This window comes from Scyliorhinus torazame, chromosome 22 (assembly GCF_047496885.1).
Source record: "Scyliorhinus torazame isolate Kashiwa2021f chromosome 22, sScyTor2.1, whole genome shotgun sequence".
Taxonomy (NCBI): Eukaryota; Metazoa; Chordata; class Chondrichthyes; order Carcharhiniformes; family Scyliorhinidae; genus Scyliorhinus; species Scyliorhinus torazame.
In genome coordinates, this window is record NC_092728.1 from 101,075,718 (window position 1) to 101,091,445 (window position 15,728).

The 15,728-nt window shown below is 46.2% G+C and overlaps 2 protein-coding genes across 3 annotated transcripts in view; one reads left to right on the plus strand and one right to left on the minus strand.

Annotated features, from left to right (window-relative positions):
- LOC140399276 (uncharacterized) overlaps positions 1 to 15,728 on the minus strand; it is a 185,255-nt gene that overhangs the window by 148,233 nt on the left and 21,294 nt on the right. For both annotated transcript variants that reach the window (XM_072488743.1, XM_072488742.1), the window contains exon 3: positions 13,110 to 13,200. In XM_072488743.1, coding sequence (XP_072344844.1) covers positions 13,110 to 13,200 — 91 coding nt within the window. The remainder of the gene's footprint in view (positions 1 to 13,109; positions 13,201 to 15,728) is intronic.
- The window catches only part of LOC140399277 (G-protein-signaling modulator 1-like), a 386,887-nt gene that overhangs the window by 6,848 nt on the left and 364,311 nt on the right, over positions 1 to 15,728 (plus strand). The window lies entirely within an intron of this gene.

Sequence of the window (15,728 nt, forward strand, 5' to 3'; positions counted from 1 at the left end):
AGTGAAATCATAGAATTTACAGTGCAGAAGGAGGCCATTCGGCCCATCGAGTCTGCGCCGGCTCTTGGAAAGAGCACTCTACCCAAGGTCCACACCTCCACCCTATCCCCATAACCCAGTAACCCCACCCAACACTAAGGGCAATTTTGGACACTATGGGAAATTTAGCATGGCCAATCCACCTAACCCGCACATCTTTGGACTGTGGGAGGAAACCGGAGCACCCGGAGGAAACCCACGCACACACGGGGAGGATGTGCAGACTCCGCACAGACAGTGACCCAAGCCGGAATCGAACCTGGGACCCTGGAGCTGTGAAGCATTTGTGCTATCCACAATGCTACCGTGCTGCCCCGTGCTGTTCCATAAATGTGGAACTTGTTCGAGGAACAGGTACTACGTGTCCTTGATATGTATGTCCCTGTCAGGCAGGGAAGAGATGGTCGAGTGAGGGAACCATGGTTGACAAGAGAGGTTGAATGTCTTGTTCAGAGGAAAAAGGAGACTTATGTAAGGCTGAGGAAACAAGGTTCAGACAGGGCATTGGAGGGATACAAGATAGCCAGGAGGGAACTGAAGAAAGGGATTAGGAGAGCTAAGAGAGGGCATGAGCAATCTTTGGCGGGTAGGATCAAGGAAAACCCCAAGGCCTTTTACACATATGTGAGAAATATGAGAATGACTAGAGCGAGGGTAGGTCCGATCAAGGACAGTAGCGGGAGATTGTGTATTGAGTCTGAAGAGATAGGAGAGGTCTTGAACGAGTACTTTTCTTCTGTATTTACAAATGAGAGGGGCGATATTGTTGGAGAGGACAGTGTGAAACAGATTGGTAAGCTCGAGGAAATACTTGTTAGGAAGATGTGTTGGCATTTTGAAAAACTTGAGGATAGACAAGTCCCCCGGGCCTGATGGGATATATCCAAGGATTCTATGGGAAGCAAGAGATGAAATTGCAGAGCCGTTGGCAATGATCTTTTCGTCCTCCTGTCAACTGGGGTGGTACCAGGGGATTGGAGAGTGGCGAATGTCGTGCCCCTGTTCAAAAAAGGCACTCGGGATAACCCTGGGAATTACAGGCCAGTTAGTCTTACTTCGGTGGTAGGCAAAGTAATGGAAAGGGTACTGAAGGATAGGATTTCTGAGCACCTGGAAAAACATTGCTTGATTAGGGATAGTCAGCATGGATTTGTGAGGGGTAGGTCTTGCCTTACAAGTCTTATTGAATTCTTTGAGGAGGTGACCAAGCATGTGGATGAAGGTAAAGCAGTGGATGTAGTGTACAGGGATTTTAGTAAGGCATTTGATAAGGTTCCCCATGGTAGGCTTCTGCAGAAAGTAAGGAGGCATGGGATAGTGGGAAATTTGGCCAGTTGGATAACGAACTGGCTAACCGATAGAAGTCAGAGAGTGGTGGTGGATGGCAAATATTCAGCCTGGATCCCAGTTACCAGTGGCGTACCGCAGGGATCAGTTCTGGGTCCTCTGCTGTTTGTGATTTTCATGAATGACTTGGATGAGGGAGTTGAAGGGTGGGTCAGTAAATTTGCAGACGATACGAAGATTGGTGGAGTTGTGGAGAGTAAGGAGGGCTGTTGTCGGCTGCAAAGAGACATAGATAGGATGCAGAGCTGGGCTGAGAAGTGGCAGGTGGAGTTTAACCCTGAAAAGTGTGAGGTTGTCCATTTTGGAAGGACAAATATGAATGTGGAATACAGGGTTAACGGTAGAGTTCTTGGCAATGTGGAGGAGCAGAGAGATCTTGGGGTCTATGTTCATACATCTTTGAAAGTTGCCATTCAAGTGGATAGAGCTGTGAAGAAGGCCTATGGTGTGCTCGCGTTCATTAACAGAGGGATTGAATTTAAGAGCCGTGAGGTGATGATGCAGCTGTACAAAACTTTGGTAAGGCCACATTTGGTGTACTGTGTACAGTTCTGGTCGCCTCATTTTAGGAAGGATGTGGAAGCTTTGGAAAAGGTGCAAAGGAGATTTACCAGGATGTTGCCTGGAATGGAGAGTAGGTCTTACGAGGAAAGGTTGAAGGTGCTAGGCCTTTTCTCATTAGAACGGAGAAGGATGAGGCGCGACTTGATAGAGGTTTATAAGATGATCAGGGGAAAAGATAGAGTAGACAGTCAGAGACTTTTTCCCCGGGTGGAACAAACCATTACAAGGGGACATAAATTTAAGGGGAAATGTGGAAGATATAGGAGGGATATCAGAGGTAGGTTCTTTACCCAGAGAGTAGTGGGGGCATGGAATGCACTGCCTGTGGAAGTAGTTGAGTCAGAAACATTAGGGACCTTCAAGCAGCTATTGGATAGGTACATGGATTACGGTAAAATTATATAGTGTAGATTTATTTGTTCTTAAGGGCAGCACGGTAGCATTGTGGATAGCACAATTGCTTCACAGCTCCAGGGTCCCAGGTTCGATTCCGGCTTGGATCACTGTCTGTGCGGAGTCTGCACATCCTCCCCGTGTCTGCGTGGGTTTCCTCCACGTGCTCCGGTTTCCTCCCACAGTCCAAGGATGTGCAGGTTAGGTGGATTGGCCATGATAAATTGCCCTTAGTGTCCAAAATTGCCCTTGGTGTTGGGTGGAGGTGTTGAGTTTGGGTAGGGTGCTCTTTCCAAGAGCTGGTGCAGACTCAAAGGGCTGAAAGGTTCTGTTTGGTGAGGCTAAAGCAAAAGTAGAGAAAGTGTCGAGAGTTTCAGAGACAGCTGCAAAAACAGATTTAAAGTTGGTTCGGTGAGAAACCAGACAACGAGATAAATCAAAGGTTTGGTGACACCTTAATACAATCTGTGAAGCAGTGGTGTTCTGTTGGCGTAGCTGGGTACCTGAGAGATTGTATGGAAGCTTGAATGCATGTGGTGATCCAAAGCAGAGGAATACTGAAAAGAGAGACTGAAATCCTGGAAGTGGATCCTTGGTGAAGGCAGCTGAGAGACTGTTTTGTTTGGGGGAAGATTCAAAGGGTATTCTTCGAGGGTGGAGTTTCGAAGCATCTGGTGGGATTTAATCAGAAATTCACAGAAATTGTTTTGCGTGGCATCTGCCATTTGGTTTACCTGGATTGTGTACTTAACGAGAACATCAGGTATATTTATTCATTCTATTATCCTTTCAAATCTGTGTACATCTATAAAGACATAGGTGGGGTAAAGAAGTAGTATATTTATAGTTAATCTTTTCTTGTTTAATAAAGATTTCATTCCTTCCATAAGAGTTAATCAGCCATTTGGCGACTCTGTTTATCCACATCTCTAAACAAAAATTAAAGTTACAATCTATCGTTACAGATTTACCAGAATGAGATTTAAAAAGCGCGGGAGCTGCGAGTCGGAGCGGAGATTTAAAAAGCGCGGGAGCTGCGAGTCGGAGCGGAGATCTAAAAAGCGCAGGAGCTGCGAGTTGGAGCGGAGATTTAAAAAGCGCAGGAGCTGCGAGTCGGAGCAGAGATTTAAAAAGCGCGGGAGCTGCGAGTCGGAGCGGAGATTTAAAAAGCGCGGGAGCTGCGAGTCGGAGCGGTGATCTAAAAAGCGCCGGAGCTGAGAGCCAGAGCGGAGATTTAAAAAGATCGCGGCCTAGTTTCGGGAGCCGTTCGGAGGAGGAGAAGCAGTCTCTGTCAGGGAGAGAACCTGAGAACATCTGAGACCCTCAGAAGGTAAGTAAGTGATTTTACTCATTTTTACATTTATTACCTTTTCAAATTGTGTGTGTGTGGGGGGGGGGGGGGGGGGGGAAACTGAAGTGACATCACAGAAAAGCTGTGACCTGAGTGGCTGGTTGGGAACCTACACTAAATATAAAAAATTAAGCATTGGTAACTAATTAAACATAATTACTTAATTATAATTTATAGGGGTATCTAAAACAGAGATCGGAGATTACTATATTTAGCTTTCACATTTATAGCAGAAATCTAGTGCTAGGAAACAGATAGTTAAACAGTAACTTTTTTTAAAAATTATTTTTTATTTTAACTTTTAACTTTAATTTACTAATTAATTGACGCAATGTCAGTTAGAGGGGTGCAGTGCTCTGACTGTGAGATGTGGCAGGTCCGGGAGGCTTCCAGCGTCCCGGATGTCTTCATCTGCAGAAAGTGCACCCAACTGGAGCTCCTCACAAACCGCATGGTTCGGTTGGAGCAGCAATTGGATGCACTTAGGAGCATGCAGGTGGCGGAAAGCGTCATAGATAGCAGTTATATAAATGTGGTCACACCCAAGGTGCAGGCAGAGAAATGGGTGACCACCAGAAAGGGCAGGCAGGCAGTCAGTGCAGGAATCCCCTGTGGTTGTCCCCCTCTCGAACAGGCATACCCCTTTGGATACTGTCGGGGGGGATAGCCTATCAGGGGAAATCAGCAGCAGCCAGAGCAGTGGCACCATGGCTGGCTCTGATGTTCAGAAGGGAGGGTCAAAGTGCAGAAGAGCAATAGTAATAGGGGACTCTATAGTCAGTGGCACAGATAGGTGCTTCTGTGGTCGTGAAAGAGACTCCAGAATGGTATGTTGCCTCCCTGGTGCCAGGGTCCAGGATGTCTCTGAACGGGTAGAGGGCATCCTGAAGGGGGAGGGCAAACAGGCAGAGGTCGTTGTACATATTGGTACTAACGACATAGGCAGGAAGGGGCATGAGGTCCTGCAGCAGGAGTTCAGGGGGCTAGGCAGAAAGTTAAAAGACTGGACCTCTAGGGTTGTAATCTCGGGATTACTCCCTGTGCCACATGCCAGTGAGGCTAGAAATAGGAAGATAGAGCAGCTAAACACGTGGCTAAACAGCTGGTGTAGGAGGGAGGGTTTCCGTTATCTGGACCACTGGGAGCTCTTCCGGGGCAGGTGTGACCTATATAAGAAGGACGGGTTGCATCTAAACTGCAGAGGCATAAATATCCTGGCCGCGAGGTTTGCTAGTGTCACACGGGAGGGTTTAAACTAGTATGGCAGGGGGGTGGGCACGGGAGCAATAGGTCAGAAGGTGAGAGCATTGAGGGAGAACTAGGGAATAGGGACAGTGTGGCTCTGAGGCAGAGCAGACAGGGAGACGTTGCTGAACACAGCGGGTCTGGTGGCCTGAAATGCATATGTTTTAATGCAAGAAGTATTACGGGTAAGGCAGATGAACTTAGAGCTTGGATTAGTACTTGGAACTATGGTGTTGTTGCCATTACAGAGACCTGGTTGAGGGAAGGGCAGGATTGGCAGCTAAACGTTCCAGGATTTAGATGTTTCAGGCGGGATAGAGGGGGATGTAAAAGGGATGGCGGAGTTGCGCTACTGGTTAGGGAGGATATCACATCTGTACTACGGGAGGACACCTCAGATGGCATATGGGTAGAGATCAGGAATAAGAAGGGTGCAGTCACAATGTTGGGGGTTTACTACAGGCCTCCCAACAGCCAGCAGGAGATAGAGGAGCAGATAGGTAGGCAGATTTTGGAAAAGAGTAAAAACAACAGGGTTGTTGTGATGGGAGACTTAAACTTCCCCAATATTGACAGCGACTCACTTAGTGCCAGGGGCTTAGACGGGGCAGAGTTTGTAAGGAGCATCCAGGAGGGCTTCTTAAAACAATATGCAGATAGTCCAACTAGGGAAGGGGCAGTACTGGACCTGGTATTGGGGAATGAGCCCGGCCAGGTGGTAGACGTTTCAGCAGGGGAGCATTTCGGGAACAGTGACCACAATTTAGTAAGTTTTAAAGTGCTGGTGGACAAGGATAAGAGTGGTCCTAGGGTGAATGTGCTAAATTGGGGGAAGGCTAATTATAACAATATTAGGCGGGAACTGAAGAACCTAGATTGGGGCGAATGTTTGAGGGCAAATCAACATCTGACATGTGGGAAGCTTTCAAGTGTCAGTTGAAAGGAATTCAGGACCGGCATGTTCCTGTGAGGATGAAGGATAAATACGGCAATTTTCGGGAACCTTGGATAACGAGAGATATTGTAGGCCTCGTCAAAAAGAAAAAGGAGGCATTTGTCAGGGCTAAAAGGCTGGGAACAGACGAAGCCTGTGTGGAATATAAGGAAAGTAGGAAGGAACTTAAGCAAGGAGTCAGGAGGGCTAGAAGGGGTCACGAAAAGTCATTGGCAAATAGGGTTAAGGAAAATCCCAAGGCTTTTTACACGTACATAAAAAGCAAGAGGGTAGCCAGGGAAAGGGTTCGCCCAATGAAGGATAGACAAGGGAATCTATGTGTGGAGCCAGAGGAAATGGGCGAGGTACTAAATTAATATTTTGCATCAGTATTCACCAAAGAGAAGGAATTGGTAGATGTTGAGTCTGGAGAAGGGTGTGTAGATAGCCTGGGTCACATTGAGATCCAAAAAGACGAGGTGTTGGGCGTCTTAAAAAATATTAAGGTAGATAAGTCCCCAGGGCCTGATGGGATCTACCCCAGAATAGTGAAGGAGGCTGGAGAGGAAATTGCTGAGGCCTTGACAGAAATCTTTGGATCCTCACTGGCTTCAGGTGATGTCCCGGAGGACTGGAGAATAGCCAATGTTGTTCCTCTGTTTAAGAAGGGTAGCAAGGATAATCCAGGGAACTACAGGCCGGTGAGCCTTACTTCAATGGTAGGGAAATTACTGGAGAGAATTCTTCGAGACAGGATCTACTCCGATTTGGATGCAAATGGACGTATTAGTGAGAGGCAGCATGGTTTTGTGAAGGGGAGATCGTGTCTCACTAATTTGATAGAGTTTTTCGAGGAGGTCACAAAGATGATTGATGCAGGTAGGGCAGTGGATGTTATCTATATGGACTTCAGTAAGGCCTTTGACAAGGTCCCTCATGGTAGACTAGTACAAAAGGTGAAGTCACACGGGATCAGGGGTGAGCTGGCAAGGTGGATACAGAACTGGCTAGGTTATAGAAGGCAGAGAGTAGCAATGGAAGGATGCTTTTCTAATTGGAGGGCGGTGACCAGTGGTGTTCCGCAGGGATCAGTGCTGGGACCTTTGAAGTTTGTAGTATATATAAATGATTTGGAAGAAAATGTAACTGGTCTGATTAGTAAGTTTGCAGACGACACAAAGGTTAGTGGAATTGCGGATAGCGATGAGGACTGTCAGAGGATACAGCAGGATTTAGATTGTTTGGAGACTTGGGCAGAGAGATGGCAGATGGAGTTTAATCCGGACAAATGTGAAGTCATGCATTTTGGAAGGTCTAATGCAGGTAGGGAATATACAGTGAATGGTAGACCCCTCAAGAGTATTGAAAGTCAGAGAGATCTAGGAGCACAGGTCCACAGGTCACTGAAAGGGGCAACACAGGTGGAGAAGGTAGTCAAGAAGGCATACGGCATGCTTGCCTTCATTGGCCGGGGCATTGAGTATAAGAATTGGCAAGTCATGCTGCAGCTGTATAGAACCTTAGTTAGGCCACACTTGGAGTATAGTGTTCAATTCTGGTCACCACACTACCAGAAGGATGTGGAGGCTTTAGAGAGGGTGCAGAAGAGATTTACCAGAATGTTGCGTGGTATGGAGGGCATTAGCTATGTGTTGAATAAACTCGGTTTGTTCTCACTGGAACGACGGAGGTTGAGGGGCGACCTGATAGAGGTCTACAAAATTATGAGGGGCATAGACAGAGTGGGTAGTCAGAGGCTTTTCCCCAGGGTAGAGGGGTCAATTACTAGGGGGCATAGGTTTAAGGTGAGAGGGGCAAGGTTTAGAGTAGATGTACGAGGCAAGTTTTTTACAGAGGGTAATGGGTGCCTGAAACTTGCTACCGGAGGAGGTGGTGGAAGCAGGGACGATAGTGACATTTAAGGGGCATCTTGACAAATACATGAATAGGATGGGAATAGAGGGATACGGACCCAGGAAATGTAGAAGATTGTAGTTTAGTCGGGCAGCATGGTCGGCACGGGCTTGGAGGGCCGAAGGGCCTGTTCCTGTGCTGTACATTTCTTTGTTCTTTGTTCTTTGATACCTTCAATCTGAGGCTTAAATTGCAAGGAGAGTTTGTTGTATCCCTCAGGATTTGGAGGGCAAATTGATTAAAGTGTTCTAGGTATTAAGAGGAACTGGTGGGGTATTTAGAGAGAAACTAGTTCCACTCTTTGGGAAGTCTAGGACCCATGGGTATGGTCCAACAATTAGAACCAGACTTTTCACAAGAAACTAGGTATAGTAGAAGTTTGGGACCCTCTCTGCAAAGAAAATCTATTGTAAATCAATTGGTAATAACAATTCTGAGGTCGCTAGATTTGTGTCAACCAAAGGTATGAAGGAATATGGGGCAGAGGGATATGGGGTAAACGCTGGAATATGCAATTAGGCCACAGTGCAGAATCACGTCCACCCTGTCTGTATTGGCTCTCCAAATGCACATTATGACTTTGTGCCATTCCTCTGCTTTGTTCAAATAATCATCTAATGCCCTCTTGAATGCCTCGACTGAACCTGCCTGAACCACAGTGCCAGGCAGTGCATTCCAAATTGTTGGGTGAAATTTTTTTTCTCACACCACATTTGCTTTTTTCACAACTCACTTTATCCTGTGCCCTCTTGTTCTTGATCCTGTTACGAGTAGGAACGGTTTCTCCCCGACTACTCTGCCCAGCCCCCTCATGATTGTGAACATCTCTATCGTAGCCTTCTTCTCTCCAAGGAGACCAGTCCCAACCTCTCTAATCTATCTTCATAACTGAAGTTCCTCATCCGTGGAAACGTTCTTCTAAACCTCTTCTGCACTCGCTCCAATGTGTTCACATCCTTCCAATAGTGTGGCGCTCAGAACTGTACTCAATATTCCAGCTGAGGAGGGGAGGGGGCAGGGGGAGGCCCAGACCAGGCAGCCGAAGGCACGATTCTCCGACGCCGGGGTGGTGAGCATCAGGATGTGCGACAGGCCAGGGCTGGAGGAATGCAGGAGGGTTATGGCATTGGGAAGAGGACACAGAGAAGCTGAGGGCCTTGGCCATGGAGAGAATTTGCAAAAAGACGCGTTGGCGGCACAGGCGATCGACGAGGAGAAGCTGCTGCAAGTCGGAATAGGGGCTGCAGGATTTTGGGTAAGTGAAAAAAATAAAAATTAAAAAATTAAAAAATTAAAAAAAATATTCCAGCCGAGGTCTAACTGGTGTCTTGTATAAGTTCAGCATAACCTCCTTGCTCTTGTACTCTATGCCTCCATTAATAAAGCCTTGAATATTATTTGGCATGTGAGTGTCCCTTTCAGAAAGATTTAGTCTCTTATCATGTGACTTATCATAGAATCATAGAATTTACAGTGCAGAAGGAGGCTATTTGGCCCATCAAGTCTACACCGGCCCTTGGAAAGAGCACCCCACCCATAACTCCACCCTATCCCCACAACCTCACCGAACCTTTTTGGACACTAAGGGACAATTTTGCATGGCCAATCCACCTAAGCTGCACATCTTTGGACTGTGGAAGGAAACCGGAGAACACGGAGGAAACCCACGCAGACACAGGGAGAACGTGCAGACCCCGCACAGACCCAAGCCGAGAATCGAACCTGGGACCCAGGAGCTGTGAAGCAATTGTGCTAACCACTGTGCTACCGTGCTGCCCTTTGTAACACATTGGGCTGTGGCTGTGAGGGAGGTGAGAGGGGGTTTCAGTTTCAGTTGAACTGTTTTGGACTCAGAAGGAAAAAAACGTGTTTTCTTTGTATTTCTCTGTTTTCGTTTTAAAAGCTGTTCTAGTAAAACGCACATTGGGTGTGGCTAACTTCTGCGGTAACTTTAAAGATATAGTTTGCTTTCCGGAAGGAATTTGAATCTGCTGGTTGAGACTGGATCAGAATCTCAGGGAATGGACCGGTCCCATTCAAGTGAGAATACAGTGTGCTGGGCCACGCCCCTGAAAAGGGGTTTGGTTTACTGGATTTTATTATTGAATTGGAACAGTTAAGGGGGAATTCATTAAGTGTTATATACAAAAATTACTATAGCTGTGTGGTGTCTTTATGTTTGTAATTGATGCCAAACCCTTGCTGTGTTTATATATATAGATGTGTTAACTACATTCTTAGAATGAACCTTGTTTTGATTAAATTGTCCAGGAAGTCTGATGAATCACACCTGCAGCAAAGGCTTTCGTAGCCAAATTGAACATTAATGTTAGAGGTCAGGTGAACTTCAAACTACAATTTGGAGTTTCTAAACCCTGGCCCACAACAATATGCTCTACTAACTGCCCTCTCCACCTGTCCTGCCATCTTAAATGACCTATGCACAGAGACACCCAGATCCCTCTGCTCCTGCTCCCCTCAAGAATTGTACCCCGTCTTTCAGATCCCCTGTCCATGTTCTGCCTACCAAAATGCAGCACTTCACACTTCTCCGCATTGAACTTCATCTGCCACCTCTCTGCCCACTCCACCAACCTGTCTGTGCTGGTGGCATTTGATAAAGTGCCACTTTTGCTTAAAGTAAGAGATCATGGTGCAGTGCAGAGGATAATGGCATGGACTGAAGATTGGTTAGCTAACAGGAAACAGTTGGCTTAAATGTGTCTCTTTCTGTTTGGCTGAATGTGATGAGTGGTGAGAGATCAGTGCTGGGGCCGCAGCTTTTTACAATTTATACAAATGACTTGGATGAAGGGACTGAAATTATGGTTGCAGAATTTGCTGACGGCACAACGATAGGCAGGAAGGTAAGTTGCGAAGAGAACGTAAGCAGGCTGCAAAAGGACATCGGTAGGTTAAATGAGTGGGCCAAGTTCTGGCAAATGGAGTACAATGTAGGAAAATGTGAAATTGCCCATTTTGGCAGAAAGGAGATTATCTAAAAAAAAGAGGGAGATTGCAGAGCTCTGAGACACAGAGGGGTCTGGATGTCCTGGGGCATCAATCACGAAAGGTTCAGCAAGTAATTTGGAAGGCTAATAGGGTGTTACTATTTATTGTGAGGGGAATTGATTACAAAAATAGGGAGCTTATTCTTCAGTTGTACAGGGCATTGGTGAGACCACATCTGGAGTAATGGGCATAGTACTGGCCTCCTTATCGAAGGAAATATGCCAATAATTTAGAAGCAGTTCAGAGAAGGTTTACCAGGCAATTACCAGGAATAGGTGGGTTGTCTTATGAGGAAAGGTTGGAGAGGTTAGGTTTTATCCACTAGAGTTTGGAAGAGTAAAAGACGACTTGATCGAAACCTTTAAGGGTCCTGCAGGTATTGGCAGGGTGGATGTGAAGAGGAAGTCTTGTCAATTCTGAATCCATCTAGGGGCAGAGGTTCCTCATCTGTCACCATGGTCCTGGGTAGCATCTACCTCCTTGGTAAAGATAGTTGTAAACACCAGCCATGCCCCAGCGTCCATGTGTAAATACCCTTCCAGGTCCTGGATTTGCCCGACTGCTGCTTTTACTATCTATATGCAGTAGAAGACTTTAGAATTATCTTTATGTTGGTTACCAGTCTTTTCTCATAATCTCTCTTCTGTTTTTCATCATGCTTTTTTATCTCCCTTCTGAACCTTCTGTATTCCTCTTGGTTCTCAACTGTATTGGCTAGCTGACACCTGTTTAAAGCACATTTTCTTAATTTTTATCTTCTTTTTCATCCACAGAGCTCTAGATTTGTTTGTATCTTTCCCTTTTGAGGCAAGATAGAGAATTCCTGCAGTGCAAAAGGAGGCCATTTGGCCCATCGAGTCTGCACCGATTCTCCAAACGAACGCTCTGCCAAGGTCCACTCCCCGACCCCATCCCCGGAAGCCCACTTAACCTGCACATCTTTGGACACTAAGGGGCAATTTTAGCATAGCCAATCCACCAAACCTGCACATCTTTGGGCTGTGGGAGCACCCGGTGGAAACCCACGCAGACATGGGGAGAACGTGCAAACTCCACACAGACATTGACCCGAGGCCAGAATTGAACCCAGGTCCCTGGTGCTGTGAGGCAGCAGTGCTACCCACAGTGCCTTGACTGTGCCCAAACCATTTATTGTTTTGAAGGTAGTCCATTGTTCAGCTACACCTTTTCCCACCAACCTTACTCATTGAATGCGGAACAAGCTGGATGGGATAAATGGCTTACTCCTATCGTAGGTACACAATTAGCATTAGCCCAATGGCAAATGAGCTGAGGAAGAGTTCACGCGTGCATCTTCCAGGCAATAGCCAAACGAGTGCAACCTCAATAGGGCTAACCAGGATCAAGTTGGCTCCTTGCTGCTAACTGTAGAAAAAAGTCACTGCTGTCACTGCGCATAGTGAAATAAGAAGTGTTCCTTTTAAGAATACATTTACCTTGTTGTTAACGTATCAGCTGCAGCAATGTTCAACAACTTATCAGGCCATTGCAATACACCCCTTCCCATTGAGTCCTATACAACTGTAAAGCACCCTACAGCTGTGCCCAGTTGTAAAGTATCTTGTCACCCAGCTCAATCATAAGATACTTGCCAGAATACTGGAAAAGCATGAGCTGTGTTCCTCAGAGCAAAGAAGCTGAGAGGAGATTTAATGGAGGTGTTTTATGTGAATAATGAAGGGTTTGATCGAGTAAATAGCCACTGGAAGAAGAGTTTGTAGCCAGAGGACACAAATTTAAGGTAATTGACAAACGAACCCAAGGTTGCATGAGGAAATTTTATTTTTACACAGCAAGTTGTTGTCATGGTGAGTGCACTGACCTTTTAAAGAATAAATTTAGAGTACCAAATTATTATTTTTTCAATTAAGGGGCAATTTCGTGTGGCCAATCCACCGAACCCAGGGTAGGTGGATTGGCCACGCTAAATTGTCCCTTAATTGGAAAAGAAACGAATTGGATACTCTACATTTATATAAAATAAAAAAAATTAAAAAATCTTTGGGTTGTGGGGGTGAAACCCACCCAAACACAAGGAGAATATGCAAACTCCACACAGACAGTGACCAGGGGCCGGACCGAACCCGGGGCCTCAGCGCTATAGGCAGCAGTGCTAATCACTGTGCCACCATGCCGCCATGATTCAATTGTAACATTCCAAAAGTAATTGGATGGATCAATACTTGGAGAGAAATAATAACAGGGTTATGGGGGGGGGGGGAGCCATCAAAGTTCTGGCTCTCTTTTATATTGCGTCATTCTACGAAACCGACTTCATTTTGACCTCACCAAATGCTTCGGACTGCAAGTGTTTTCGGATGTTTGGTTCCAGAAAGGGGTCCTCCTCTTCATAATGCAACTTGTTTTCAATCTGCTGTAACTGAGAACGAACAAGATAATTGAAGAAATCAGGTGCAGTGTACATCATCCCCCACAATACCGGCAACTGTATCACAGAAGCAGCAAGAGCCGATGGTCAGAAATCAGTTTTTCCATGTGGCTTCATTATCAATGCTTGGTTAAGCTGAGCTCCAATAATGTGAAAGGACCCAGCTCAGCAAAGGGTCTGTATACACAGCTTGAAGGGTGCTAGCTTTCTGCGATTGACATCTTAATTGCCAGGTAATAACTTGAGCATTCTTTCAGATTTTTTTAATGCCTGTTTGTTTATTTGGTCAAGTTTAAGGGGATTGAATGTTTGCTGAAATGGGAGTTTCACTGCCTGTGATTGATTGACAACTTTATGAGGGGTAAGAGAGAAATGTTCTTCTAAGGGAATGTTGAATGGCTTTTCTCTCTCATGAGTGATTCAGAGACCTGCCAGTGTAATTATATAGTTCATCAGTTGTTACCTCGTGTACACTGGGTGAGTGAGCATGGGAGATATGAGGGACATAGAGGGGGTATTGAGGAAGGAAGGGGTGATAGGTGAGAGAGGTGAGGGCTAGCGTGTGTAACAACCATGACCATAACTGGGCCGATTGCCCTGTAAACGGAGGTAGGTCTTCTAACCTGCCGATTTAGTCATCCACCCACCTCCATCATTGCCTTGAGCCTGCCTCCAGAGACAGCTGGCTTGTCTCCAGTCATTGTCCTGTCCGGCAGGATAGTTGGTTGGGAAAGCTTTTCCAGGATGGAGATGGAGTTTGAAAAGTTTCTGACTCCCAATATCATAGAATCATCATAGAATTTACAGTGCAGAAGGAGGCCATTTGGCCCATCGAGTCTGCACCAGCCCTAACAAAGAGCACCCTACTGAAGCCCACATATCTACCCTATCCCCGTAACCCAGTAACCCCCACTTAACATTTTTCGGACATTAAGGGAAATTTAGCATAGCCAATCCACCTAATCCGCACATCTTTGGACTGTGGGAAGAAACCGGAGCACCCGGAGGAAACCCACGCAGACACGGGGAGAACGTGCAGACTCCGCACAGACAGTGACCCAGCAGGGAATCAAACCTGGGACCCTGGAGCTGTGAGGCAACTGTGCTAACCACTATGTTACTGTGCTGTCCGTCTCCTTGATTAATATCTGGCTCCAAAGCATCATCTTCAGATGAAGTAGGATTAGAGGTCGGGGGTGATCAGGGTCGTGGATATAATTTAGTCATATATTTCTTGTTTCTTTCTCTGGATATCAGCTGTGGCTCAGTTGGGAGTACTTTCACCTTAGAGTCAGAATATTGTGGGTTCAAGTCCCACTCCGGGGACTGGAGCTCAAGACTAAATCATACTCCGAGCGCAGTCCTAAGGGAACCCTCCACTGTCAGAGGGGTATGTTTTGGAGGAGACATTAACAAAGGTCCTGCCTTGCCTCTTAAGTGGGCATGAAAGACCCTATGGCATTACTTCAAATGGTATAACTCATCTGCTCGTGTCGTTCTGGCCAATATTTATCCCTCAATCAACAACATAAAAAACAAATTATCTGGCCAATTGTCACATTTCAGTTTTTGGAACCGATCTGTGTGAAAATTGATCACCATATTTCAAAAGCTACAACAGTGACGACACTTCAAAGGTACTGTGGTTATGAAAAGTGCCGTACGCGTCTGTTTGGACTGAATTTCTAAGTATTAAAAAATTTATTTTTACAGGATGTGGGCTTTATGGATAGGGCAACATTTATTGCCCATTCCAAATACCCTTGAGAAGGTGGTGGTGAGCTGCCTTCTTGAACTGCTGCAGTTCATGTGGTGTAGGTACACCCACCATGGTATTAGGGAGAGCGTTCCAGGATTTTCACAGTGAAGGAACAACGCTACATTTCCAAGTCAGGATGGTGAGTGACTTGGTGGGGAACCTCCAGGTGGTGGGGTTCCCAGGTATCTGCTGCCCTTGTCCTTCTAGATGGTAGCGCTCATGGGTTTGGAAGGTGCTGCCTAAGGAACCTTGGTGAACTACTGCAGGGCTTCTTGTAGATGGTACACACGGCTGCCACTGTGCATCGGTGGTGGAGGGAGCGAATATTCTTGCAATCAAACTGGCTGCTTTGTCCTGGATGTTGTCGAGCTTCTTGAGTGTTGTTGGAGCTGCACGCACTCAGGCAAGTGGGGAGTATTCCATCACACTCCTGACTTGTACTTTGTAGATGGTGGACAAGTTTTAGGGAGTCAGGAGGTGGGTAACCTGCTACAGGATTCCCAGCCTCTGACCTGCTCTTGTAGCACAGTCTTTATATGGCTAGTCCAGTTCAGTTTCTGGTCAATGGTAACCCCCAGGTTGATAGTGGGGGATTCAGTGATGGAAATGCCATTGAATGTCAAGGGGCAATGTCTTATTGGAGATGGTCATTGCCTGGCACTTCTGTGGCACGAATATTACTTGCCACTTGTCAGCCCAAGCCTGGATATTGGCCAGGACTTGCTGCATTTGTGCATGGACTGCTTCAGTATCTGAGAAG